This window comes from Gobius niger, assembly GCF_951799975.1.
Source record: "Gobius niger genome assembly, chromosome: 13".
In the NCBI taxonomy this organism is placed as follows: Eukaryota; Metazoa; Chordata; class Actinopteri; order Gobiiformes; family Gobiidae; genus Gobius; species Gobius niger.
This window is the reverse complement of record NC_136864.1, coordinates 4,513,298-4,540,741: the sequence shown is the minus strand read 5'-3', so window position 1 is coordinate 4,540,741 and position 27,444 is coordinate 4,513,298. Positions and strand designations below refer to the sequence as shown.

At 42.9% G+C, this 27,444-nt stretch overlaps 2 protein-coding genes across 2 annotated transcripts; both read right to left on the bottom strand.

Moving 5' to 3' along the window:
* Nucleotides 1-224: 224 nt before the first annotated feature.
* Nucleotides 225-16,191, bottom strand: LOC306972950 (protein NLRC3-like). Its single transcript, XM_079569689.1, has 12 exons — nucleotides 16,033-16,191; nucleotides 13,953-14,036; nucleotides 10,084-10,182; nucleotides 9,454-9,511; nucleotides 9,149-9,353; nucleotides 7,746-8,635; nucleotides 1,996-2,870; nucleotides 1,737-1,907; nucleotides 1,451-1,624; nucleotides 1,176-1,340; nucleotides 860-906; nucleotides 225-785 (listed from the first exon to the last, which is right to left on the bottom strand). The coding sequence occupies exons 1-12, from the start codon at nucleotides 16,170-16,172 to the stop codon at nucleotides 250-252; spliced, it is 3,444 nt and encodes a 1,147-aa protein (XP_079425815.1). The 5' UTR covers nucleotides 16,173-16,191; the 3' UTR covers nucleotides 225-249.
* Nucleotides 16,192-21,523: 5,332 nt separating this feature from the next.
* LOC306972852 (uncharacterized protein) lies at nucleotides 21,524-26,691 on the bottom strand (the record flags this gene model as incomplete). Its single annotated transcript, XM_079569559.1, has 7 exons — nucleotides 26,687-26,691; nucleotides 26,544-26,574; nucleotides 25,370-25,452; nucleotides 24,159-24,266; nucleotides 23,125-23,253; nucleotides 22,948-23,010; nucleotides 21,524-21,602 (listed from the first exon to the last, which is right to left on the bottom strand). Exons 3-7 carry the CDS (start codon nucleotides 25,444-25,446, stop codon nucleotides 21,524-21,526), a joined length of 456 nt encoding a protein of 151 aa, XP_079425685.1. The 5' UTR covers nucleotides 25,447-25,452; nucleotides 26,544-26,574; nucleotides 26,687-26,691.
* Nucleotides 26,692-27,444: the final 753 nt, after the last annotated feature.

Below are 27,444 nucleotides of genomic sequence, written 5' to 3'. Positions count from 1 at the left end.
TTGGCGATTGTTATGGTTGTTGGTATCCAGTTCCAATTGATTGGGCCCAAGTTAGCAGGTACATATTGAGAAGCCATGGACAAAAGGATCAACATCTGTCACATGCATTTCTGCAAGAGATTGTGCAGGATTACTGAAACAAACACTACGTACACCATGTTCTTGATGAGGATATTATAACATGGTTTAAAAAAAAAAAAAGTACAATTTAAACCCTTTGTTTAATAATAAAGTGGCCACTTGTCTAGATTACACTTTACACAGAGTGACAGAGGAGTTGACGGGTTTGGTCTTGATCCTAAAGGCAGGGTAGACCTCTTCAGTGAACCTGGTCTTTAACGTGTGCAGGTGGGTCTTCTGCTTGGAAGAAACCTCATAAAAGGAGAGGAGCCCATTGTCCCAATCCAGATAAACTCCAATTCGATCAGACTCTTTCTTTCTTAAAGACCTCCTTCTGTTCTGGTGCAGCACAGATAACATCTGATCTGCAGAAGAGCCCAGACTCCAGGACTGAGCGTTTTTCCCAAAGCAGCTCTCTTCTCCTTTTCCTCTGCGTTTGATGCTTTTGTAGGTCACGGCGATGTAAACATTGCCCTTAACCTCCACCTCCCAGTACTTCCTCCCTGTCAGACCCTCAGAGCACAGGACCTGTTTCCAGTAGTCAAACCGCTCAGAGTGATCGGGGTGCGTCTGCTTCTCTTGCTCCACTGTGATCCTTCTGTTGTTATCAGACAGTTTGATTTTCTTGTTTGCCGAGTTTAGGTCAAATGTGAGATGACATGCATCTGCAGAAGACAATAATCCATGAATTGTACTACTGTCAATGGATCTTAAACTTGAACTTACATTCAGCACTTACATTTGTTGAAGCCACCTCTTAATCGCTCCACTCCCCCGTGCTCCAAGCTATGGTAAAATAAAAACAATTATTACAAAATGCCCAAGAGCTATGTAGCTCCTCCATTCAGCCTGCAAACATGGCCAATCCCCAAATGCATAAGGCAAAAGGTGAATACTGACACAGAAGAAAGGTAATGCAAGATAAATAAAAAAGAAAGAATCAATAGATTATAAAGAAAACACATTGATAAAAGGTGAGGCAAGTTTTGAGTTATGTTGCATGATTTCAAAAGAAAGGCTCAGGTTAGCAATAAACAATCAAGAAACCTAAAAACCTGAGTTTTTTCTGAGGATCCTGAAACAGAGCAGTCAGCTGTTTAGCTTCAGTTTCTCCTGGATGGTTATAGCTGAGGTCAAGCTCTGTTAAACATGAAGCTCCTGAGCTCAGTGCAGAGACCAGAAACGCACAGCCGCTCTTCGACACCTGACAACCAGACAGCCTGCGGATTGTAGAACACCATCAGGGTGAAGACACATAGAAGCATGGATGTACGTAGATGAATTATCTCAGTAGGTTAAGTGTTAACTCAGTAGGTGAAGAAGCTCTGACCTGAGTGTCTCCAGTTTACAGAGGGGGTTCTTGAGAGCATTGCACAGAATCTTGACTCCGGAGTCCAGCAGGTTATTGTTGCTGAGGTCCAGCTCTGTCAGACTGTTGGAGTCTGAAACCAGAACTGAGACCAGAGCTTCACAGGATGTAGAGGAGAGACCGCACTGCCTCAGACTGAGAATTACAAAAACTAAGATCACTAAATTGTGGAGAATCCAAGCTTTCAGACTCATGTTAAGTTTAATATTGGTCAATATATCAATAGGTATGTAACATTATTACAGACCTGAGTGTGTGCAGTGCACAACTGGAGCTCTTTAGTCCCTCACAGATCAGTTGGAGACCGGAGTCCTTCAAGATGTTGTTGCTGACGTCCAAGTCCTTAAGACTGGACCGAGAACTGAGTTCTAAGGACAGAGCTTCACAGGCTTTGTCTGAAAGACCACAGCCACTCAGTCTGAAGAGCACAAGAAACACTGTAAGAACTGTTTTTGTCTTCAGTAGACTCAACAACAATACAAATCTGATTATGAAAATAAACTTACAGAGCTTTGGAGGATTGTTTGACGACTGGCATCAGCATCAGCAGAGCAGTCTCTGAGGGCTGGTATTTGGTCAGATCAAACTCTGGCTCTTCTAATGACAGTAAGATGGAGACCAGTGCAGACCACTGAGCAGGAGACAGGTCTGAGGGGATCTTCTCAGAGTTGAGCCAGGTCTGGACCTCCTCGCAGAGACCACTGTCCTTCAGCTCATTCAGACACTGCAGCAGCGTGAGGTTCCTCTCTACAGACAGACCTGAGTCTAGCATGGTCTTCAAATATTCACTTGTTTGTTTGTTTATCTGTGGACTTCCTGTCTGTCTCACCAACCCTCGGAGCAGACTCTGGTTACACTCAAGAGACAGACCAAGAAGAAATCTGAGGAAGAGGTCCAGATGTCCATTCTGACTTTCTAAAGCTTTGTCCACTGCTGTTTTATAAAACTGGATTACTGATGATCTGTCGCCGAATAGTTTATACCAGAGAGACTGTTTCTCTGAGAGCAGGTTGACTCCAGAGTCCATAAAAGTGACATGAACATGAAGAGCTGCCAGAAACTCCTGCACGCTCAGATGGACGAAGGAGAAGACCTTGTCCTGGTACAGACCTCTCTCTTCTTTAAACATCTGAGAGAAGAGTCCAGACTGAACAGAAGCCTCTGTAATGTTGATGTCATGGTCAGTTAAATCAGTTTCATAGAAAATGAAGTTTCCTTTCAGCAGCTCCTCAAAGGCCAGTTTGGATAATAAAGTGATGGTGGTCCTTCCCTCAGTGCTCCAGTGAAGGCCTGATCCAGGTTTACCTTTGTATTTTACATTAGTCACCTTGGCTTGGATAACTAGGAAGTGGATGTACAGCTCCGTCAGAGTCTGGGGCAGCTGTGGCAAAGAATGTTGATATTAGAAATGTGTGTCTTTGTAACGCATGCACAAAACCGACGTAGATACAGCTCAGTCATTAGACAAAAACAAATATGTAATTCGCAACTGCTGTCACGCAGTCATAGACTTATGTTAGTAGACTCAGCATTGCTCACTCCTCCCAATTTACATTAATTTACAATATTCCATTAGAGAGAGAATCCATTATGGCAGCCCAGTCTCCTACAGATCATGTTCCAAAACAGGACAAAAAGCTGGATATTCTACCCCCCGAGGTGGGCTGAGCAGCAACAAGCCTCCACAGTCCTCCAGGGTGAGTCGATCAAAACCTCAGGCTGAACTTTTTAATTCCACAGAACAAAAACCAGCGTGGTTAAAAATATGATTCCCTGCATTGACACGTGGGTCACAGCAAATTTTCGGAAAAAACAAACAACAGGCTTTTAAGCTGTGTTTGGGAGGTGTAAAGTCTCCATTGGAATCTATCCATCCATCCATCCATTTTCTTCCGCTTTATCCGGGGCCGGGTCGCGGGGGCAGCAGTCTCAGCAGAGATGCCCAAACTTCCCGATCCACACACACCTCCTCCAGCTGTTCTGGGGGGACCCCGAGGCGACACCAGGCCAGCTCGGACACATAGTCCCACCACCGTGTCCTGGGCCTTCCACGAGGCCTTGTCCCACTAGGACATGCCTGGAACACCTCCCGCGGGAGGCGACCAGGAGGCATCCGAAACAGATGCCCGAGCCACCTCAGCTGGCTCCTTTCGACGTGAAGGAGCAGCGACTCTACTCCGAGCTCCTCCCGGGTAACTGAGCTCCTCACCCGGTCTCGGAGGGTGCGCCCAGCCATCCTGCGAAGGAAACTCATTTCGGCCGCTTGTATTCGCGATCTTGTCCTTTCGGTCATGACCCAAATCTCATGACCATAGGTGAGGGTGGGAACGTAGATCGATCGGTAAATCGAGAGCTTTGCCCTCCGACTCAGTTCCCTCTTCACCACGACAGACCGATACAGCGACCACATCACTGCTGACGCCGCACCGATCCGTCTATCGATCTCACGCTCCATCCGTCCCCCACTCGTGAACAAGACCCCGAGATACTTGAACTCCTCCACTTGAGGTAAGGACTCCCCACCGACCTGGAGAGGGGAAACCACCTTTTTCCGGTGGAGAACCATGGCCTCGGATTTGGAGGTGCTGATCCTCATCCCGGCCGCTACACACTCGGCTGCAAACCGCCCCAGTGCGTGCTGAAGGTCCTGGTTCGTTGAAGCCATCAGAACAACATCGTCCGCAAACAGTAGAGATGAGACTCTGAGGCTCCCAAACCGGACACCCTCCGGCCCCTGGCTGCGCCTAGAAATTCTGTCCATAAAAGTAATGAACAGAACCGGTGACAAAGGGCAGCCCTGGCGGAGACCAACACGCACCGGGAACAGGTCTGACTTACTGCCAGCAATGCGAACCAAGCTCCTGCTGCGGTCATACAGGGAACGGACAGCCCTTAGCAGAGGGCCCCGGACCCCATACTCCCGGAGCACCCCCCACAGGGCACCACGAGGGACGCGGTCGAACGCTTTCTCCAGATCCACAAAACACATGTGGACTGGTTGGGCGAACTCCCACGAACCCTCGAGTACCCGATGAAGGGTATAGAGTTGGTCCAGTGTGCCACGACCAGGACGAAAACCGCATTGTTCCTCCTGGATCCGAGGTTCAACTATCGGCCGGATCCTCCTCTCCAGCACCCCGGAATAGACCTTACCGGGGAGGCTAAGGAGGGTGATTCCTCTGTAATTGGAACACACCCTCCGATCTCCCTTTTTAAAGAGAGGGACCACCACCCCGGTCTGCCAATCCAGGGGCACTGTCCCCGACCGCCACGCGATGTTGCAGAGACGTGTCAGCCAAGACAGTCCTACAACATCCAGAGACTTAAGGTACTCAGGGCGAATCTCATCCACCCCCGGAGCCTTGCCACCAAGGAGCTTTCTCACCACCTTGGTGACTTCAGCCCCGGTGATGGGCGAGCCCACCTCCGGGTCCTCAGCCTCTGCTTCCTCATTGGAAGACGTGACGACGGGATTGAGGAGGTCCTCGAAGTACTCCTTCCACCGCCCGACGACATCCCCAGTCGAGGTCAGCAGCCCCCCACCCGCACTGTACACAGTGCTGGTGAAGCACTGCTTCCCCGTCCTGAGGCGCCGGATGGTTTGCCAGAATCTCTTCGAGGGCGACCGATAGTCTTCCTCCATGGCCTCCCCGAACTCCTCCCAGACCCGAGTTTTAGCCTCCGCGACCGCACGAGCTGCAGCACGCTTGGCCTGCCGGTACCTCTCAGCTGCCTCAGGAGTCCCACAAGCCAACAAGGCCAGGTAGGACTCCTTCTTCAGCTTGACGGCATCCCTTACTTCCGGGCGCCACCACCGGGTTCGGGGATTGCCGCCGCGACAGGCACCAGAGACCTTACGGCCACAACTACGAGCAGCCGCATCGACAATGGAGGAGGAGAACAGAGTCCACTCTGACTCCATGTCCCCCGCCTCCCCCGGAATCTGGGTGAAGCTTTTCCGGAGGTGGGAGTTGAAGACCCCACTGACAGAGGGATCCGCCAGACGTTCCCAGCAGACCCTCACAACACGCTTGGGCCTGCCAGGTCTGACCGGCTTCCTCCCCTGCCAGCGGATCCAGCTCACCACCAGGTGGTGATCAATTGACAGCTCCGCCCCTCTCTTCACCCGAGTGTCCGAGACACGCGGCCGGAGGTCAGACGACACAACTACAAAGTCGATCATCGACCTCCTGCCTAGGGTGTCCTGGTGCCACGTGCACTTATGGACACCCTTGTGCTCGAACATGGTGTTCGTTATGGACAAACTGTGACTAGCACAGAAGTCCAATAACAGAACACCACTCGGGTTCAGATCGGGGAGGCCGTTCTTCCCAATCACCCCCTCCCAGGTCTCACTGTCGTTACCCACGTGGGCGTTGAAGTCCCCCAGCAGAACAATGGAGTCCCCAGTCGGAGCACCATCTAGTACCCCTCCCAGGGACTCCAAGAAGGCCGGGTACTCTGCACCGATGTTGGGCCCGTAGGCCGAAACAACGGTGAGAGACCTGTCCCCGACCCGAAGGCGTAGGGACGCGACCCTCTCGTCCACCGGGGTGAACTCCAACACGTGGCGGCTGAGCTGGGGGGATATGAGCAAACCCACCCCAGCCCGCCGCCTCTCCCCACGGGCAACTCCAGAAAAATGGAGAGTCCAGCCTCTCTCCAGGAGTTGGGATCCGGAACCCAAGCTGTGCGTGGAGGTGAGCCCGACTATATCTAGTCGGTATCTCTCAACCTCCCGCACAAGCTCAGGCTCCTTCCCCCCCAGTGAGGTGACGGTCCATGTCCCGAACGCCAGAAGCTGTGCATGCGGACCAGGTCGTCGAGGCACCTGCCTCTGACTGCCACCCAGTCCTCTCCGCACCCGACCCCTACGGATCCCTCTGCGGGTGGTGGGTCCACAGGAGGGCGGGCCCACGTCGTCCCTTCGGGCTGGGCCCGGCCGGGCCCCGTGGGCAGAGACCCGGCCACCAGACGCTCGCGTTCGGGCCCCAACCCCAGGTCTGGCTCCAGGGTGGGGCCCCGGCTGCGCCATGCCGGGCGACGTCACGGTCCTTGAATATTGTACGCCCATAGAGATCTTCTGAACTGCTCTTCGTCTGACCCGTCACCTCGGACCTGTTTGCCATGGGAGACCCTACCAGGGGCATAAAGCCCCAGACAACATAGCTCCTCGGATCATTCGGGCACTCAAACAACCCCACCACGTTAAGGTAGCAGTTCATGGGGTTCCATTGGAATCTATTTTTAAACATTTATTTTGGAGTTGCCCCTGGCCATCAGGAGGTGATCAATCAGCAATGTCAGTGCCATGAGGACCAAAGGGACGTTCTGGTGAGAATTCCTCAGACAACAAGGCAAGGCAAGGCAAGGCAAGTTTATTTGTAGAGCACAAATTATACACAAGGCAATTCAAAGTGCTTCACAGTTGCATAAAACAAATACAATCAATAAAACATCAACATAGAATTAATCAATTACAGTAAGAGGCAAGAGTGTAGATAAAATACTTTCAGTTATATGCATTTTTAAGTCTTGTTTTGATTCGCTCTGTCTTGAGCACTATTTTTAAGTCTTGTTTTGACTCGCTCTGTCTTGAGCACTATTTCGCTCTGTCTTGAGCACTATTTTTAAGTCTTGTTTTGACTCGCTCTGTCTTGAGCACTATTTCGCTCTGTCTTGAGCTCTATTTTTAATTCTTGTGTGACTCGCTCTGTCTTGAGCACCATTTTTAAGTCTTGTTTTGACTCGCTCTGTCTTGAGCACTATTTCGCTCTGTCTTGAGCACTATTTCGCTCTGTCTTGAGCACTATTTTTCTTGCTCGTTCAAAAGTAAGTTACCTAACCTCTGTTTTTGTCGCTCCTTCTCCTCTGGACATCAATATAAAATTAATCAATTACAGTAAAAGGCAAGAGTGCAGATAAAATACTTAAAATACAACAGATGCTCACGGCACACTATAGCGCCACCGAGAGGCCATCAACAGAAGCTCAGAGGACAGAAAGTGCTCTGGTTGGCTCATGATTTGTCTGGCCTTATCAGTAGCTCGCTTCTTCCAGAGTGAAACCATGGAAATATCTTCGGTCACAAGACAAAAATTACTTTTGTTCTTGCAGTTCTCGGTATAAAAGAAACTTTCTGGATGTTACCGTTTTTATTTCTGTGAATATTAAACAGTGGAGCCCTAAATCTTTTCTCTCTCCAGTGTCTCCATACATAATAATGAATCACTCAGAATTATGAAACCGTTCTTACCTTGCCCTCTTCAGTTTGGAGGACGTTGTCCATGACTTTGGCTGTGATCCAGCAGAAGGCTGGGATGGAGCACATGTTGTAGACGCTTGGTGAAGCTCTGACGTGAGCAAGGACCTTTGAGGCTTGCTCTTCATCTCTGAACTTTTTCCTGAAGTAAATCTCTTTCTGTGGATCGGTGAACCCTCGCACCTCTGTTACCATGTCAACACAGTTTGCTGGAATCTGATTGGCTGCTGCGGGGCGGGAGGTTATCCATATAAGAGCAGAAGGCAGCAGTGTTCCTCTAATGATGTTCACCAGGAGAACCTCCACAGAGGTCTTCTCCCTCACGTCTGTGACAGAATGAATTTTGGAGAAATCCAGTTCAAGGCGACACTCGTCTAAACCGTCAAAGATGAACAAGCATTTAAACTCTTCGAATCTGCAGATGCCTTCATTAGTTTCTGTGAAGAAGTGTCCAATGAGTCCATACAGACTGAAGGAGTCTCCTCGCAGTAGGTTAAGCTCTCTGAAGGTGAAGGGGAAGATGAAGTGGATGTTCTGGTTGGTGATGCCTTCAGCCCAGTCCAAACTGAACTTCTGTGTCAGGAGAGTTTTCCCGATACCAGCTACACCCTTCGTCAGCACAGTTCGAACCTTCTGCTGTGTCCCAGGAAGGCTGAAGACATCTGTGCTTTTCACAGTTGTAATTGCTCTGGATGGCCTCATTTGAATTTGTGTAACTTCATGCTCTTTAGTCCCACCTGCTCCTTCTTCAATGACATAAAGCTCTGTGTAGATTTCATTCAATGGGGTTGTTTTTCCTGTTTCTTGAAGTCCCTCAAATACGCTCTGAAACTTCAACTTGAAAGTGGACCTAAGTTGACATTGGCACACAGGAGCTAGCAGCCCTAAATGGAGACAAAGTCACATCATAACAACTTTATCAACATGAAGAATGTCCACACATAAACTTGCGGACTGCACTGCAAATGTTTATTGATGTGTAGATTGAACTTTGTCTTCTATCATAAATCGTTGCAGAGTACTGTCAGTATTATATTGTGAACTATTTTTATAGATCCCAAACCTGAAAGTAACAAAGCTGCACTGTTAGCAGGCTAGTTCTTAAGAATTAATGTGGTGGTGCAGCTGTAATTTGCTCATTTGGGTAGATACTCATTCCTGTGATGAACCAATCATTAATTTGGATTATTATTTCAAATGTATCTAGTTTATCTTTGTCACAGTTGCAAAAATAAGGTACAAGACCCTAAAAATAAATAGCAAAGGTAGCTTTGGTTATTTTACATTTGTGTACTTGGCTCTACAGCTGAGCAATTACTTCTACAAGAGTCTCTTTAAAATGATCACAGTGACCCGTAAATATTTCTCTAGTTGCAAAAGCAATAAACATGACTTACTGTTTTTGAGAATGTCTGCCATGCTGTCTTTCTTCATGTCTTTGAGGACTTCTAGAGTCAGGTCGAGAACAGCTTCTCTGGCCTTCCTCCACTCATCCTGTTCCTGATTTTTTGCCTTAAAACACTCCATACAGTCTGCGCTCACAACCGCCAAGAACCTGTGCAGCTCCGAGTGCACCAACTCAAAAATGGACTTCTCAACAGCCTGAAACAAGACTTACATTTAGATTGGACAGATTGGATAGACTGGATAGATTGGATAGGACACACATGGTGAATAGTTGGGAAAGTGATCACATGCTTACCTCAAAAACAGACTTCATTTCCGTTTGATTGTCATTCGGTACATTTGGCATCTGTTCACTGTGACGAATACAAACCGGTTATGGAGACAAACTTTACCTAATAAATCCTCACAGAGTTTACTTTACTAACATCTGTCAACCAAGTTCCTTCCAAAAAACAATACATTTCCTGGTATTTGTTCCTTGTTAAGCACCCTTGTGGTAAAACCAATAACATGTGCTAAAGTACACATAACCAGGAAAAACAAGATCAAAAACTAAAGTAGAAATGAACCATATAATCATAAAACGAAGCAGAAAACCAGTTCTAAACAAGTTAGTCGTTAAGACATGGCTTACTCTAGTCTAACCCTAGTAGTACTTGGAAAGTTAAATATTTTAGGCAAATACACTTGCTGGTCTTAAGACTTCTCCATAGATACAAAAAGAACAATAAGCTATGAACTACTTCAATGACGAGGAAGTTTCACCGGTGAAACCAATGAAAAATTACTTTTTGGTCCCATCGAACCTTTGGGTGCACGTACTTCTAGGGTGTAAGTGTGGAGCCCTGATCTGAAAAGTTGTTTTCGCTTTTATTTCTGTAATAGCCTTAAGAGACAGACTCACAAAGACAAACAGGAGACTTACTCTGAAATTAAATCCTGCTGTTTGAAATGCAAAGGAACGTCTTTAGAGAAGTCACTCTTCAACGAAACACAGGATGGATCGGAGCTGTCAGCATCAATACTGAAAATCACAGCATTAAAAGATTAGTATATTTTGGTATATTGTTCTTTTTCAATCAATCAATCAATCAAAACTTTATTTATAAAGCGCTTTTCATACAGAGTTGTAACACAAAGTGCTTTACAGATTAAAAGCAGTTCCCGCCCACCCAACCACCCACTCTTCCAAACAGACAACAACACTGCTCACCCCACCCCCCTCCCCATAGCCACATACACACACGCAGGCACACACACACAGCCACACGCACACACGCAGCCACACACACACACATACACGATGAGATAATGGACGTAATGCTGAGTCTGGGTACAGATGAACCAGGTAAGGAAATGCCATCAGAGGAGCCGTCTGCACCGGGAGCGGTACATCAGCCACAGCCACAGGGCACCACCACTGGACACCCCGCGGAGGTGCAGCAGAAGCACCACACCTCCATCCGGGCACCCAGAGGACAGTGCCCACACAGCCACAGCCGACCACCGCTCCCGGGGCAGAGGGCTCCCTCAGAGGAAACACTGGAAATTCTAAAAATGCAAAAATGCAATATACAAATATATACATAAAATAAATAAAAATAATAATAATAATAAATAAAATAAAATAAACATATATATAAAACTAACTAAAAACTAGTATAATAAGATAATTATAAACATAAATAATAATAAAAATAACTGAAAAAATAAGTAAGTAGAAATCAGCTAAAAGCTAAGCTAAAAAGGTGGGTCTTGAGCCTGCTCTTAATAACATGAACGTTCTCTACAGCCCTGAGCTCCTCCGGCAGGTCATTCCAGAGGCGAGGGCCGTAATACTGGAAAGACGCCTCGCCATAAGTCTTTTTGTTGACTTTAGGAATAACAAGGAGACCTCTGCCAGAGGAGCGAAGGGGCCGTGAAGGTTCATAAGGTAAAAGCAGTTCTGAGAGATAAGAAGGACCAAGACCATTAAGACATTTAAAAACCATTAAAAGAATTTTAAAATCGATCCTGAAACACACGGGGAGCCAATGCAGCGATTCTAAAACCGGTGTAATGTGGTCCCGCCTCCTGGTCTTCGTCAGGACACGAGCTGCTGAGTTTTGCAAAAGTTGCAAACCTGAGATACTCTTTTTGGGAAGACCAGAAAGCAGGGCATTACAGTAGTCGATACGACTGGTGATAAAAGCATGCATTAGCGTCTCCGTGTTGGCCCGAGAGAGAATGGGGCGGACTCTGGCTATGTTCTTTAGATGGTAAAAACCTATCTTTGTGATATTCTTAATGTGTGGAATAAAAGTCAGATCACGCCCAGGTTTTTCACCTGTGAGGAAGGATTAAAAGACAATGACTGCAGTTTGGGTAAAAGTTTCTCTCTCTGGGCCTCAGGACCGATGACTAAAACTTCAGTCTTGTCCTGGTTAAGCTGGAGAAAGTTTTCTGCCATCCAGGATTTGATATCTAAAATGCAGTTAAAAAGTGCATCCATTGGCCTGGTGTCATCAGGAGACATGGAGATGTATAACTGTGTATCATCAGCATAACTGTGAAAGTTGACTCCATGTCTCCTGATGACATCACCAAGAGGGAGCATATACAGGTTAAAAAGCACTGGGCCTAAAATCGAACCCTGGGGCACACCACATGTGATTTTATGGACTTTAGAGGAGCAGGTATCCACACTTACCATGAATGTCCTGTCTGTGAGGTAGGAAGTAAACCATTTGTGTACAGCACCGGAGAGGCCCATGTGTTTTAAACGAGTTAAAAGAATAGTGTGGTCGACTGTATCAAAAGCAGCGCTCAAATCCAGAAGAACCAGCACGGTCAACTTTTTAGAATCATAATTTAATCTAAAATCGTTTAAAATCTTTAAAAGGGCCGTCTCGGTGCTGTGGTTTACCCTAAAGCCAGACTGAAATTTTTCAAGGACATTTTGTGCGGTAATAAAATCACGAAGTTGATTAAAAACAAGTTTTTCTAAAATTTTGCTTAAAAATGGTAAGTTGGATACCGGCCTGAAATTGTTCAGGTCATTAAAATCCAAATTGCTCTTCTTCAGCAGGGGCCTCACCACCGCCCCTTTAAAGGCAGCAGGGAAGACCCCTGTCTGAAGAGAGCAATTCATCATGTTTAAAAGCTCGTCTCTAAAAGATCCATAAAATGTTTTAAAAAACGGCGTTGGGACCGGGTCTAAAAGACATGTGGTGGGCCTCACTGAGGAGAAAACTTTATCAAGCATCTCAGCATTAACCAGGACAAAACTGTCCAGTGTTTCCTCTGAAGGCAGACACCCAGATGCAATTAAAACCATGTTATTTTGGGAGGATAAAATATTACATCTGATAGTGTCCACCTTCCCCACGAAGTGGTCTGCAAACGCGTCGCAAAGGGAGTCAGACACTTTAAAATGGGTTTTGTTAAATTCCGGGTTGAATAAATGGTTGATGGTGGAAAATAAAATTTTGGGGTTATTTTTATGGATACTGATTAGGTTTGAAAAGTAGTTATTGCGTGCGTTTCTTATTGCGTTGTTGTATATTTTTTGATGCTCAGAGAATATTTGAAAATGTATAGTTATTTTGTCCTTCCTCCATCTCCTCTCCGCCACCCTGCATTTACGTTTAAGTTTTTTAAGTTCTTCATTTCTCCATGGAGGAATGTGTTTTATGTTAATGTGTTTTGTTTTAAGTGGAGCAACTGTGTCCAGGGCGAACTGTAATTTGCTGTTAAAATTTTCAACAATAAAATCAGGGGGAGCAGGTAAAACAAGAGGAGGACATTTCTCTAAAACATCAATAAAATTTGCAGCCACTTCAGGGGTAAGATAACGTTTCCTGACAGTTCTCACCGAGGTCTCCCGTTGAATAAAACCGGTGACATTAAAAAACACACAGTAGTGGTCAGAGACAGCCAAGTCGACGACAGAGGACACAGCCGTGGACAGGCCATACGTGATGACCAGGTCCAGACTGTGTCCTCTGTCGTGAGTTGGCTGCGTGACGTGTTGGGTAAAATCCATATAGTTAAGAACATTTAAAAACTCGGTTGCCACCGGATCTAAAAGATTATCTATGTGTAGATTAAAATCACCAGTTAAAATAATCATCTCGTATGAGTTATGAATAATAGATAAAAACTGCAAATTCAGTGTTAAAAGCTGTGCATTTCTTTGGTGGTCTATAAATAGTGACGGCTAAAATTGGAGGATTACTAAAAACGACAGCATGGTATTCAAAAGTGTTAAAATGCTCAAATAAAACAGGTTTGGTGGCAAGAGTATTAGAAGTTATTGATGCAGTGCCACCTCCCCTTTTACCATGTCTATCTGAAAATGCACTGCTAAAATTAGGTGGAGAGGCCTCCGTGAGAACAGTGTTCGCAGCTGCACCCAGCCAGGTCTCAGTCAAAAACAAACAATCAAGCTTCTTGTCTAAAATCAAATCATTCACAATAAAAGACTTGTTCAGCAGAGAGCGGACATTTAAAAGAGCCATGTTTAATGTGGTGGGGGACTGAAAATTTTTAAGTACGCTGTAAGTTCATGACGTCTGTATATGGTTGTATGTGTCTCCATTTACTGTTTTTATGACCAGAGAGCAGTGAACAGAATTGCCCATTGGGATGAATAAAGTTGTTTTGATTTGATTTGGTATGTATCTGGGATGCTGGACTTGTGTGTGCAGTGTCCCCATGTATGTATTTACAAAAACACATTCACAACTAGAAAAGCCAAATGAAACAAAGCACATTCATTTGGCTAAATCTAAGTGAACTCTTAACAAAACTTACTGTTGTTTAAAATGCAGGGGGACGTCCTTCGAGAAGTCACTCTTCAAAGAAACTGCGGTTGGACCAGAAATGTCTGATTCCATTCTGAAAGTGACAAGATTACAGAAAGAAATCATTCAATATCTTAAAGCATAAAGCAGGGCTCTCCGACTGTAAGCTCTCCAGCATTTACCAAGCTCCTTAGCAAAGACTTTTTCATTTCTACAGAGGCTTGATGAGACAAATATGATTATTATTTGGGTTCACCAATCGAACGGTCACAATATCGGCCGGCCGATATATCGGTCGGGGCCTACGCTACTGCTTTAATGACAAGGATCAGGGTAGTTGCAACGGTGAAACCAATGAACAATATTTAGTTGGCCCCATGGAACTTTTGGGTGCATGTGCTTTAAATAGTGTAAGTGTGGAGCCCTGACTTGATCTGGAAAGTTTGTCCGATCAGTGAAAAATGTGCCGATCAAATATGGATTCAACAACTTCTTCTTTCAGTAAATATCCCAGTGAAAACGCAATTTAAATGTAATTCGTGGCTACACAACAGCTCTGGAAGTGCTGCTCTAAGTAAAAAAAATGACAAGGCCAGAATTGATCTCACCAACTCATGGACGCTCTACCTATAATTAATAGATAAGATAAGATAAGGTGATACTTTATTGATCTCACAGATGGAGAAATTGCATTCGATGAGAGAGCATCCGGCAGCAGCACCCATTCAGTGCGCACCACTCTTTTTTTCTTTCTTTGGTGAAAGATCGTTGTGTCGCGGCCGCCATCTTCACTGTTTTGGTCACAGGAGGAGCACTGGTTGATGGGAAATCCGTAGACGATGACCACGGCGGTGGAGCTCTTGTGCTTGGCCACGATGTTCTTGGCCACACAGGTGTAGTTGGCCGTGTCGGACAGACGCGCCTGCTTGATGATCAGGTTGTGGTCCACGGTGATGTAGAAGTTCCTGTCCTCGGCCGGGTCGATGATCTCGTTGTCCTTCAGCCACTCCACCCGCATGACCTTGGAGGATGGAGAAACTGTAGCTGCCCTCTGTCTCCTCTGATCATCTGAAACGGTGCACCGCCTCCTGGGCTTGTCCCTGTCTCAGAGCGTGGTGTCCTGCACTGGTCAGCTCCACCTCGTCCTTCCTCTTCCTCCTGCACAGCTCCCTCCACAGTCTATCACCATCTCCTTGTTGTTTCCTGTAGCTCCTCTTGTGACGCCTCCTCTGTGCTGCAGGTGTGGGGGCTCTTGGTGCCTCTTCACTGTTCAGTGTCTCAGAAGAAGATGTTTGTAGATCTCAAATCTCAAATAATATAATAATAATTAGTAATGGACCTGTAATGGACCAGAAGTGATGGCCCGTGATTGACAAGTTATATCTATTGAATCATTTTGTAATTAGGACAAATTCGCCAGGGGTGCCCAAAGATTTGAGTGGGTGCTCGAGCTCCGCAGCACCCATGGGATCGGTGCCTATGGTGTGTTAATAAACAAAACAGTCATGGAGCAACAGCTAATTAGTTCATGACCATAAATGATTCGCGTAAGGGCCTTCTAACAGGAGGAGAACGATGTGCCATTATTTACACTGGCATCTGCCGCAGAATCACAAATGTGCTTCTGCAGGTCGTACAGAAGCGAGAAGATATAAGCACTGAACGGCTGAATGAGAGTGCTGGAAACTACAATCAGAGGAAGGGGCCGGTAAATGGCTGCTTGTTGAAAGAGAAAGTAAAAAGTCTGTTTGGCACCTCATGTCGCAGTTGCCCTGTGCAAGTTTTCTTCTCTTTCTTCAAATATTGTCCAGAATTACAGCCCAAAACCAAAATGCTGTTCCTTATTCCACTGAGTTTTGGCTGTGTGCTCGACCTGCCCTGTGATTATGGTATGAAATAATAGAGCCTATATTGAGGTCAGTGTCAAGGCTTATAAAATAGAAGACATATAAAGTGCTTCCTCTATATAAGTATAGAGATCCTGAAAAGCAAAATCAAATGTTACAGTCAATTAGCAAGGAAACAAAATGTACTAAAGAGTATAGTACAGTATAGCGTGTTCAGTATAAATGAAAGTAAAAGAGCTTTACCCTTTATGAGGGTGTTGGCATGAAATCACAGAGTCCTCTGCTTTAACCGGTTCTTGGGAGATCGCAGACAGAGCTGGGGCGTCGGATCCGGGTTGCTCCGAGGTTGAAGGGAGCTCTTTGTCTTCTGCTGAACCGGACATGTTTCCTCTTCATCTGGGCAGGGCTGAGATGAACAGATTTCTGTAATGCCTCAATAATTCTCATGCATGCATACATCTGAGCGTTAAAGCCAGTCAGATGAATAAGCGCTGTGTAGTGTACTGCATAGACTACTTTTTCATAGCAACGGAATGAGACAATGATGAACATCAGGGTGAATAGACTGGGAATTGAACCAACAACTTCCCTTAACCGCTTAACTCCCGCCTGAACCGAGAGGATCTTTTTCCTCACGTCATCAGATTTTTTTTCCAAATTATTTGTTGGGTGTTCAACTCATTTTTGTAACTTTTTTGTCATTTTTTGTCACATTTTTGTAATTTTTTCGTCATTTTTTGTCACATTTTTGTTTTGTTTTTTTGTTATTTTTTGTCATTTTTTTGTCATTTTTTGTCACATTTTTTCGTCATTTTTTTCGTCAATTTTTTATCACATGTCTGTCATTTTTTGGGGAATTTTTTGTCACATTTTTGTAATTTTTTTGTAATTTTTTCGTCATTTTTTGTAATTTTTTGTCATATTTTTTGTCACATTTTTTCGTCAATTTTTTATCACATGTTTGTAATTTTTTTTACAAATTTTTATCACATTTTTGTAATTTTTTGTCACACTTTTGTATGTTTTTTGTCACATTTTTTCGTCAATTTTTTATCACATTTTTGTAATTTTTTGTCACATTTTGTCACATTTTTGTCATTTTTTGGTCAAATGTTTTGTCAATTTCTTGTGACATTTTTGCCACTTTTTCATCAATTTTTCGTCACTTTTTTGTCAATGTTTGTCACATTTTTGTCACATTTTTGTCACATTTTTGTATTTTTTGTCAATTTTTTTTGTCACATTTTTGTAATTTTTTTGTCACATTTTTATTACATTTTTGTCACATTTTTGTCAATTTCTTGTGACATTTTTGCCACTTTCTCATCAATTTTTCATCACTTTTTTGTCAATGTTTTCTCACTTTTTTCTCACATTTCCATCATTGTTTTCGTCTCAGTTTTGTTGCTATTTTCACGCCTTTTTTCCAGAAGCTTTTGGACTGGGGTAAAGCCAAACTGGAGAAAATGTCCTCGGTTCAGGTAGGAGTTAAGGGGTTAAAAGACAATCACAAAATCACTAACAATACTTACAAAGACACAAGAAAAGCCTTTGTTACTTCATGACACGCATGGAAAAAAAACAGCAATATGTTTTAAAAGACTGTAATAGCCATTAGCCCAGCACTATAAAGGCTTTGTAGAAAATGTAAATAGAGAATGATGACGTGGGAGGAGTGCCCTGGTTCATGTCTCAATAGCACCTTCCCCAAAGATCAACAAACTTAAAATGTGTAATTGATATTCACCACTAAACGTAAAAGAAGTCCATTACTTTGATCCATCGTATTACAAAAATCTGCTGCCAATTTCTTACCTTTATGTTCAGTGGGTGATCTTATCTCAAACTGAAACAAACCATATGAGATGAAGGTTAGTTAGTTAGTTAATTTATTTTCTTCGGTCATTATGAACATTTAAATCACATGTCACATGTTTTCCAAAGATCTAAGACATTATACAATAAGAAAACACATACATTAAGAATTAAATCTACATGATGCCTGACCGAAGGGGTTTAGGCTGAAGCCAAGACTTATTTTGCCTAACCCCTTTTACAACTGTGACTCTGTGTCCAAAGATGACACATTATACACTTTCTTTAATACCAACGATGGTAACACTTAAGCACAAAACTTAAACTTCAAAAATTATGCTATGTTTCCTCGATCGACTTCTCTTCTAATGGTCTTCATTCAAGTGTTCTATACTTCTCTATCATGTTTGACTTATACATTTTCTTAAATGCTTTAATAGTTTTGGAGCCCTTAAGTTGAATAGATAAACCGTTCCATAGATCAACGCCTTTAACTGATAAACACCTCCTCTTAGTATTACTGAGCGCCAGAGGTTTCTGTAGCAGATCAGTTCCTCTAAGGTTGTTTATGGATTCTCTAGTTTGAAACATCTCCTGTAAACACTGAGGGAGCATGAGATTGTGAGCTTTGTACATCACAACTGCTGTGTAAACATCAACAAGATCATGCAATTTTAAGATATTTAGTCTGATAAAAAGGTGATTTGTTGGAGCCAAGTATTCTGCATGGCTGATCACTCTAACTGCTTTCTTTTGCAATAAAAAGATAGGTTGTATGTTAGTTTTATAGGTATTCCCCCATATTTCCACACAATAGCTAAGGTATGGAAGGATGAGGGAATTGTACAGTATATATAATGCATTTTGATTCACAGAGGTTTTAATTTTACATAGTATGGCAATAATTTTAGAGGTTAAACATCTACAGTGCCCAACGAGAACATTTCAGCTTCCGTAGAAAAAGTGTCGCATCACCTTTATTGGCAACAAATTACATCAAAAACACATTTAATTGGACTCTTTTTTTTTATGCACCCCGAGCCCCGAGGCTACGTTAGCATCCAGAGCTACACAATACAGGATGTGGACAAAAAACGTCATTTTTACGTCAGTCCGCAGCCTAAGTGTCATCAAAAGGTCATGTTAAACTAACCCCCCCATGCTCTGACAGAGTTTGAACACCCGCACAAACCTCAGCCGAGCTAAATGTTCAAGTATAAAGTTCTGCGCTAAAAATATCTTACCTCGGTTGCTGCGCAGTCAAAACGAAACTGAAAGAGTCCGGCTGAAGAGGATCCGGATCCAGGGCAGACTACTTTATTCAACACTAATGTCTGAAAGAGGATTTATTGTATTTTATTTATTTAGCAAGTTTGAAGTGTTAAACTGTATTTGGGTCAATGACGTAGCTTTATAAGGAGGTCTAAAAATATATTTTCAAAAAGTTCTTTCAAAACTGATGGCATTCATGTTTTTGAGTTGATAACTATGTGTTTAACCCCTTAACTCCCACCTGAACCGAGCACATTTTCTCCAGTTTGGCTTTACCCCAGTCCAAAAGCTTCTGGAAAAAAGCAGTGAAAATAGCGACAGAACTGAGACGAAAACAATGATGAAGATGTGACAAAAAAATGAGAAAACTTTGACAAAAAAGTGACAAAAAAATGACAAAAATGTGACTTTTCTTTATTTTATTTTTTTAATGACAAAAAAAATGACAAAAAATGTGACAAAAAAGTTTTTAAAAAATGACAAAAAATTGATGATAAAAAAAAATGACAAAAAAGTTACAAAATGAGTTGAATACCCCCCCCCCCCAAAAAAAAAGATGGAAAATAATTTGATGACGTGAGGAAAAAGATCCATTTAGATGAGTTTTGTAGATCTTAGCTTTCAAATGAGGCGTTACACTGGCCTACAGGATTTGGGTAAAGCTGAACTGGAGAAAATGCGGTTCAGGCGGGAGTTAAGAGGTTAAACAAGTTATGTTTGTTAAATAACATTTCAAAGTAATATTTTGATGTATTTGTAGCTTCTCTCCTCCAGTATCTGGAGCACTTATATGTTACAGGGGCGGACTGGGACTGAAAAACGGCCCTGGACTCTGACCAGCCTGGCCTAAATTTGCATAAATACGCACTTCTAAATGCACTAAAAAGACATATTTTAACCTCTTACCCCCCACCTTAACAAAGTGCATTTTCTCCAGTTCAGCTTTACCTAAATCCAAAAGCTCCCTGAAAAGTTTTCAATTAGTTCAAAATGCAGCTGAAAGATTGTTAACGCGGACAAAGAGAAGAGAACACATTACACCTGTGCTAAAGTCTCTCCACTGGCTTCCTGTTGAGTTTAGAATAAAATTTAAAATCCTGCTCCTCACATTTAAATCCATAAAGGGTTTAGCTCCGCTTTATCTCCAAGACGCTGTCATTCCATATCAGCCAACCAGAGACTCCGCTCTCAAAACTCAGGGCAACTAGTGATTCCTCGAGTCTCCAAAATTACTGTAGGAGGCCGAGCCTTTAGCTCCAAGCTCCGGTTTTATGGAATAAAGTCCCAGCCCACATTAAAGAAGCAGACACAGTCCCTACATTTAAGACTAGGCTCAAAACGTACCTCTGAGAATGAGCTTATGATCAGGTCAGTTCGGTAAAGCTCTGACCCACAGCCTGAAGTAAAGCTGCCTCAGGAGAAACACTGCTGTGGGAGTACATTTTTTTCGTACATTTTTTTTTAATCAATTTTTTGTCATTTTTTTGTCAATTTTTTGTCAATTTCTTGTGACATTTTTTCCACTTTCTCATCAAGTTTTCGTCACTTTTTTGTCACATTTCCATCATTGTTTTCGTCTCAGTTTTGTTGCTATTTTCACACCTTTTTTTCCAGAAGCTTTTGGACTGGGGTAAAGCCAAACTGGAGAAAATGTGCTTGGTTCAGGTGGGAGTTAAGGGGTTAATGATGTCAAAGAGGTACAAATAGCCTAAACGAAATTATTTCATAACCAAGTACATAGTACAAGTACACATAACCATAGCTGTACAAAATAGGGTCATGCTGCCATCTTGTGGTTCAATAAGAAATGACTGAGGATGTGCAAACATAAAGACAATACAATACAGAGTTGGGTTTGTGGAGTCCAGAGGCTCGTATTCTTTGGTCCTGCTCAAATCTAGGCATGGCAAGGCAGGGCAAGTTTATTTGTAGAGCACAATTCATACACAAGGCAATTCAAAGTGCTTCACAGTTGCATAAATACAAGAAAACAAATAGAATCATCTACTCATTGACAAACAGTAAATTAACGACTCTTATTACTGGTAATGCTCGGGAAATGGAGTCTGCAGTCCAAGGTAAATTGTCTCAACTTATATAGCGCTTTTCTACCTTTATCAGGCCCAAAGCGCTTTACAGGAAAGGAACCAGTCACCCATTCACTCTCTCAGTCACACACCAGTGTACGCAGACACTGGAGGAGAGGTGGGTGAAGTGTCTTGGGAGCTGGGATAATAATAATTATAAAAATTGCATTGAGGCGTATGATGATATGTAAAAGTGAGTCCTGAGCCTGAGAAACAAAACAATGCACAGAACAATGACATGTTTCTCCAAGAGGCTTTGACACTTGTCCCCCCGGTCAGAGACTTTACCCTCTGTGTCTGTCTTTAGAAAACCTTTGTGACTGAGGGTTTGCTAATTCAAACATTCAAGACATTTAACTGAATTTGTAGTAAAAGTGTTTGGACTGTCATTTTCTAATACTAAACTACTTCTTTACCAGGCCGACTCACTGAAGGTTACAACAATTTCTCGGTCTGCAGTCAGGCTCGCTAAAAAAAAAAAAAAAAAAAAAAAACAGAGTCATTATAAACAGAGCTGAAGAGGCTGGAGGAGCCGACAGGAGAAGAGAGAGAAAAGAAACTTACTCTGAAACCTCGTCTTGCCTCTTAAGTGAAGGCGGTGAAGTTTGATTTTGATATTCCACTGTCTTTGGAGAGATGCTGGAAAAGATTATACAAAATATAAAGCTTTGGCAACACAGAAATTCCGAACTGTGACAAAATATCTGTTGTTGAAAAATCGTTGTGTTGGTGATGCTGCTGTTTAAACTGATCTGGGGGCGGGATTTCACAGACTGAAGAAAGTGAAAAAAATATCGAAAAAACTTGTGAAAAAGCGCAGATAAATACATTTGCCTCAGACTTCCATCCATCCATCCATTTTCTTGCACTTGTCCATTGCCGGGTCTTGGGGGCAGCTGTTGGAGTTGCCCATATCACATTGCACCAGCCCCTTATGGCTCCTCCTGCAGGTGGTGGGTCCACAGAAGGACGGTCTCATGGTTCTAACCGGCCTGTTGGTCTCTCATAAGGGGCTTCTGAACCGCTCTTCGTCTGACTCGTCACCGAGGACCTGTTTGCCATGGGAGACCCTACCAGGGACACGAAGCCCCCGACAGAGCTCCTAGAATCATTCAGGAGCTCAAACCCCTCCACCACATTAAGGTGGCGGTTCCAGGAGGGGATTTGCCTCAGATTTATCATTTATAATCAGATTATTTTTGCTTGCTACACAGATTACTACGACACAGATGATTTGGCAGAGAGGATGTTATGTTATTCACAGTGAGGAGAGGGTTTTGATGTTGGTGCTGTTCCATTTTTCCTTCACACATGACGTTGTGTTAAACAAGATACTTTGCAGAAAAAACTTGAGGACATCTGTCCAAAAGCTGAAGCTCAAGAGAGACAATGACCCAAAGCACAAAAGCAAATCCACTTCTGAATAGTTTCGGAAGAATAAAATATGTGTTCTTTAACTAAACCCTATTGAGATGCCGTGGCCTGACCTCGAGAAAGACATTGACACCAGACGTCCCTGGAACCTCACTGAACTACAACAGTTTTGCTAAGAGGAATGGTCCAGGATTCATCCTGATTGCTGTGCACGTCTAATCTGGAACTACAGGAAATGTGAAGTTATTGCTGCCAAAGGTCAACCAGTTATTGCATACAAGCGTTCACTTACATATTCCACGCTGTATTGTGAATGTTTACAATGTAAGCGCATTACTATGTCCATTTTCACTTTTGGGAGTCAGTCTGCTACACTGTGGACTAAAACTGCAGATGAGTAATACAGTATCAACATCTTTAACAAAGAGCTCAAACATCAGGCCAGAGTTGTTCCCATGTGTAAAATGTGCCTTGTTCTGTTTTACCTGTTGTTTCCTAAAAGCCCCTGAGGACAAGTGTTAAAATGATCATTCATGCTATAAAACAATGTTATTGCTTTGTCCTTATGTAATAAATAAATAAATAAAGTGTCTGTGTGGGTCAGACTTACGGAGAATCCTCTAAGTGTCCCGTCTCTAACTTTGGATCAGCTTCAGATGTTTCTGCTTCAGTCCTGGAAACAGCAGAGGAACTCCAGGTGATACTTTGAACTTGTCATGATCTTCACACATTTACACCTGGTGCTCACAGCTCAGCTGGATTTTAGGATCTACTTCTGTGAACTTACTGTGAAACCACATGTTCTCTGGAGGCAGCAGGAGGAGGAGAGGTCACTCTCGGCTCCTCACTCAGTCCCCCCTCTTCTTCATCCGAGGATTTGCATGAGAGCCTCCATACTTCATCCAAGGAGAGCCGGCTGAACAAAGAAATACATTGTACAAGTTGTGTCAGATGGTAAAGTGCTGTTTCCACAATTCAAATACTATGAAAGTTCTGGACCCGCTTTCAATATATCACAAGAAGCTGTGACCCAAATAAAAAATATTAACTTAAACCTATACTACAAATAAACTGTCCAACCAAAAAACTACGTTCCCTTACAGGGCTTTGTTTACAACAGCATTTGCTCTGGTTTTGTTTCAAGAAGCTTCTGCAATGTCAGTGTCATTCATTTTTCACTAAGATCTTGTAATGATGATGGGGGAGTGTGACCACTGTACAAAGCCTTCTCCAGCACATCCTAAAGATTCTCAATCAGGTTCAGATCTGGACTCTGTGGAGGCAAATCCATCTAACGCTCCCTGATCCACTCTTTCACCATGTGAGCCAATGAATCCTGGCATCGTCATCTTGGAATATGCCCGTGTCATCAGGAAGAAGAAATCCATTAAGTTAGTTAAGTCTAGGTGGACATGTTTTTTTCCAGTCAGCTGTTGGATTAAGCAGTGGGTCCTGTTTTAGCATACTTGCATTGATCATAGAGTGAATTATCAACACAATTGCTGGGTTGCAGGTGACATCACAGCATTCTAAAGGCCAATGCTATTGTATGGAGGAAAAATTATTTTGTCTTTGAGGAAATTTTCGGTCTTGTACAGAGAGATCATGGACCCAGTGACTGATATTAATGATCATTTTTCTAATTCATATATTTTCTTTTGAGCTACGACTTGTGAAAGTGTAATGCTGTTAATAGGAAAAACGGGCTCCTGCCCCCCGCTGGGCCCGATGACATCATCACATTCTAGAACCTGCAACCCAGCAATAGATGGTCAGTTTTTGTGATGGGATCGACCCACTGAAAATGGTCTCGTGACCCACCATTTGCAGTAGGCGATGTGAAGCACTCCTTCTGGTGAGCCGGTCAGTCCAAAATCCTTAAGGTATTCCTTGGACCTTTGCTTCTGTGATGGTGTTAGTGGATCATTGCTGGAGAATGAAAAAAATGTCCAATTTGAAATTATGAAATATTAAGAACGGCTTAAGTGAACAAAGTAAGACATCTGTTCTGTGTGTATTCTTCAAATCTTTAAAACCACATCATGTTCTTTTCTTCTCTGAACCACACTCTCTTCATCAGACAATCCAAGCCAAAATCCAGCCACTTTTGTGAATGACATGGGGAAGATTTTTTAGTTTGTTTATTTTGTGTTAAATTCTGAAAACATCAAAAGAACATCATGGGTCTATGGGCAAAACCATCAGATCCTAAACCAAGGCTCCATCCAACTTCCTCAAATACGTAGCTCCTATGTCCTGATCCTAGCTACCCCCCTCGTCACGTGATATGGTCAACTGAAAGATCCCTACGCAGTCAGGAACTAGAGCTTCAGCTGTGTTTGCCCAATCCGACCGTTCTCACCCAGCAGCAGAGCCAACAGGGGAAGTGACCTCGCCAACAGCTGTTCCATAAAAACTGCATCACCCACATTGTATTGGACAACAAAACACTCAAACATGAACCACAATAATGATATGAAGCCGCACAGAAAACAAACAATGATGAAAAGCTGTTTCAGATTCACCGTCCACGGCAACAGCCTCATTAGGTCAAACATTCCACCAAATCGTGTCCTTCGGTTCATTGTCAGAGAGAAGCAACTGCATTGACGCACAGTAAGGTCTTTAAGTTTCTTCTAAATTTATTTAAGCCTTTTACTGAGGCGGCTCTTTAAAACAGTGACATGTGACTGAGCTGTGGTGACCCTAACTCATATTTTGTCACTTTTATACAGTTTGGCTTGTGTAGAATCTTTTTTACTAATTGTTATTAAATGTGCGCCTGTGAATCAGCAGTGGTTGCATGAATCACTCGAGGGTGGAGCCGAGGGGGGGATTGGCGGAGCGGTGGCTTATGGGATGGCACATCGCCCCTAATCGCCGGTGAGGAACCACCAGAGGTCCCTATGCTGAAGGAGGAGGTAATGGAATGGAAACAAGTGGAGTAGAAAGTACAGATGCCTGCTCTAAAATGTTGTGAATGAAAAGTACTTATTACTTGTACTTTTTTCTTCAAATAGAATGAAACTTACACAGATAGCAAAGATCTGGAGGCTGAACCCAAACCTGTTTTGGACATGGAGGCCTCGTCTTTGTCCGGATCAGACATTTGAACCTGTGAAAACACATAGGGTTCAGATATTCTTTAAATATTATCTTTAGATCGTAGAATGTGTCCCTCTCTCAGATGTTGGAGCAATCTCCACATGGTGCTATGCACATTTCAAGCAAAAATGTTATAAATGTGATTCTTCATTGCTAATATAAAATGATTATTCATCATTCTGGACATGAATTCACAATTTGGAAAAGCAGAGTTTCAGAATTTCAGAAAAGCAGAATTTACGTAGGAACAGGAGAAATTCCAAACGGTGAACTCACTTTATCCTCCCACTGCCTCTATTAGCCCGGCACAATAAAGGCTTTTTAGAAAATGTAAACAGAGAATCATGATGTGGGAGGAGAGCCTTGGTTTATCTCTTAACCTCATAACTCCCACCTGAACCGAGCACATTTTCTCCAGTTTGGCTTTACCCCAGTCCAAAAGCTTCTGGAAAAAAGCAACAAAACTGAGACAAAAACAATGATGGAAATGTGACAAAAAAAAGTGAGAAAACATTGGCAAAAAAGTGACGAAAAATTGATGAAAAAGTGGCAAAAATGTCACAAAATGTCACAAGAAATTGACGAAGAAATGACAAAAATGTGACAAATATGTGATAAAAATGTGATAAAAAAATGACAAAAATGTGACAAAAAAATGACAAAAATATGACAAAATGCGACAAAAATGACAAAAATTTGATTAAAAAAATGACAAAAATGTGACAAAAAAATGACAAAAATATGACAAAATGTGACAAAAATGTGACAAAAATTTGATTAAAAAATGACAAAAAAAATGACAAAAAAATGACAAAAAAATGACAAAAAAGTTACAAAAATGAGTGGAATCCCCAACAAAAAAATGATGGAAAAAAAATCTGATGACGTGAGGAAAAGAATCCTCTCGGTTCAGGTGGGAGTTAAGGGGTTAAGTTTCTGTTCCCCAAACACCACAAAGCACCTTCCCTAAAGATCAATAAACTTCATGGTATCACCTTCCAGAGCACTTGTGTCTAACTGATATTCACCACTAAACATAAAGAAGTACTTTATCCACAGCACTCCTGTTGAAAAACATTGTATTCCAAAAGTCTTTCTTACCTTTGTGTTTAGTGGGTGATCTTTTCTCAAACTGAAACAAACCAGGAAATGAGAAAGGTTAAGCATCTGCAGTGCCCAATGATAAGAACACATGTTGCATCACTTTCATTGGAAACTATACTGTACATCAAAAACACATGTACCTTGACTCTTCTTTGTGGCTAACTTCAATGAAGGTATTTGAGTCGTCTTCTGTACTAGCGTTGGAGTATGGAGCAGTTGGAGCAGCGCGTTCAAAACGAAACTAGAGGAAGCTTTCGCTTTCGCAGTGGAGATTTTTTTTGCTACTGCATATTTCTAATGAACGGATCTCATGCACAGGCACGGTGTGTATTGGCTTGTTGCACAATGTGGCTACGCTAGTTCCTCTGAGCCGAAGCTGTGGGCGCTAGTACTTCCTGTTCGTATTCATTTCCATTAAGATTAGCTTAGACCAGTGAGTTTCTGGTAGAAATATTTCCATAGACGAGACGTTTGTAAGGATCAGTGTGTTTGTCTTGAAGCTTTTTGGTCAATTTTTTATCACATTTTTCGTCAATTTTTTGTCAATTTCTTGTGACATTTTTGCCACTTTTCCATCATTGTTTTCGTCAATGTTTACATGTTATTGTCAATAAGAATATGATAAAATGTAAATGTTCGGGTGGTATTAGTTTAATCAGACACTGTTTAGTCATAATTATGATTTTCATAAACAATTTACGTAGGAACAGGAGAAATTCCAAACGATGAACTCACTTTATCCTCCCACTGCCTCTATTATCCCGGCACAATAAAGGCTTTTTAGAAAATGTAAACAGAGAATCATGATGTGGGAGGAGAGCCTTGGTTTATCTCTTAACCTCATAACTCCCACCTGAACCGAGCACATTTTCTCCAGTTTGGCTTTACCCCAGTCCAA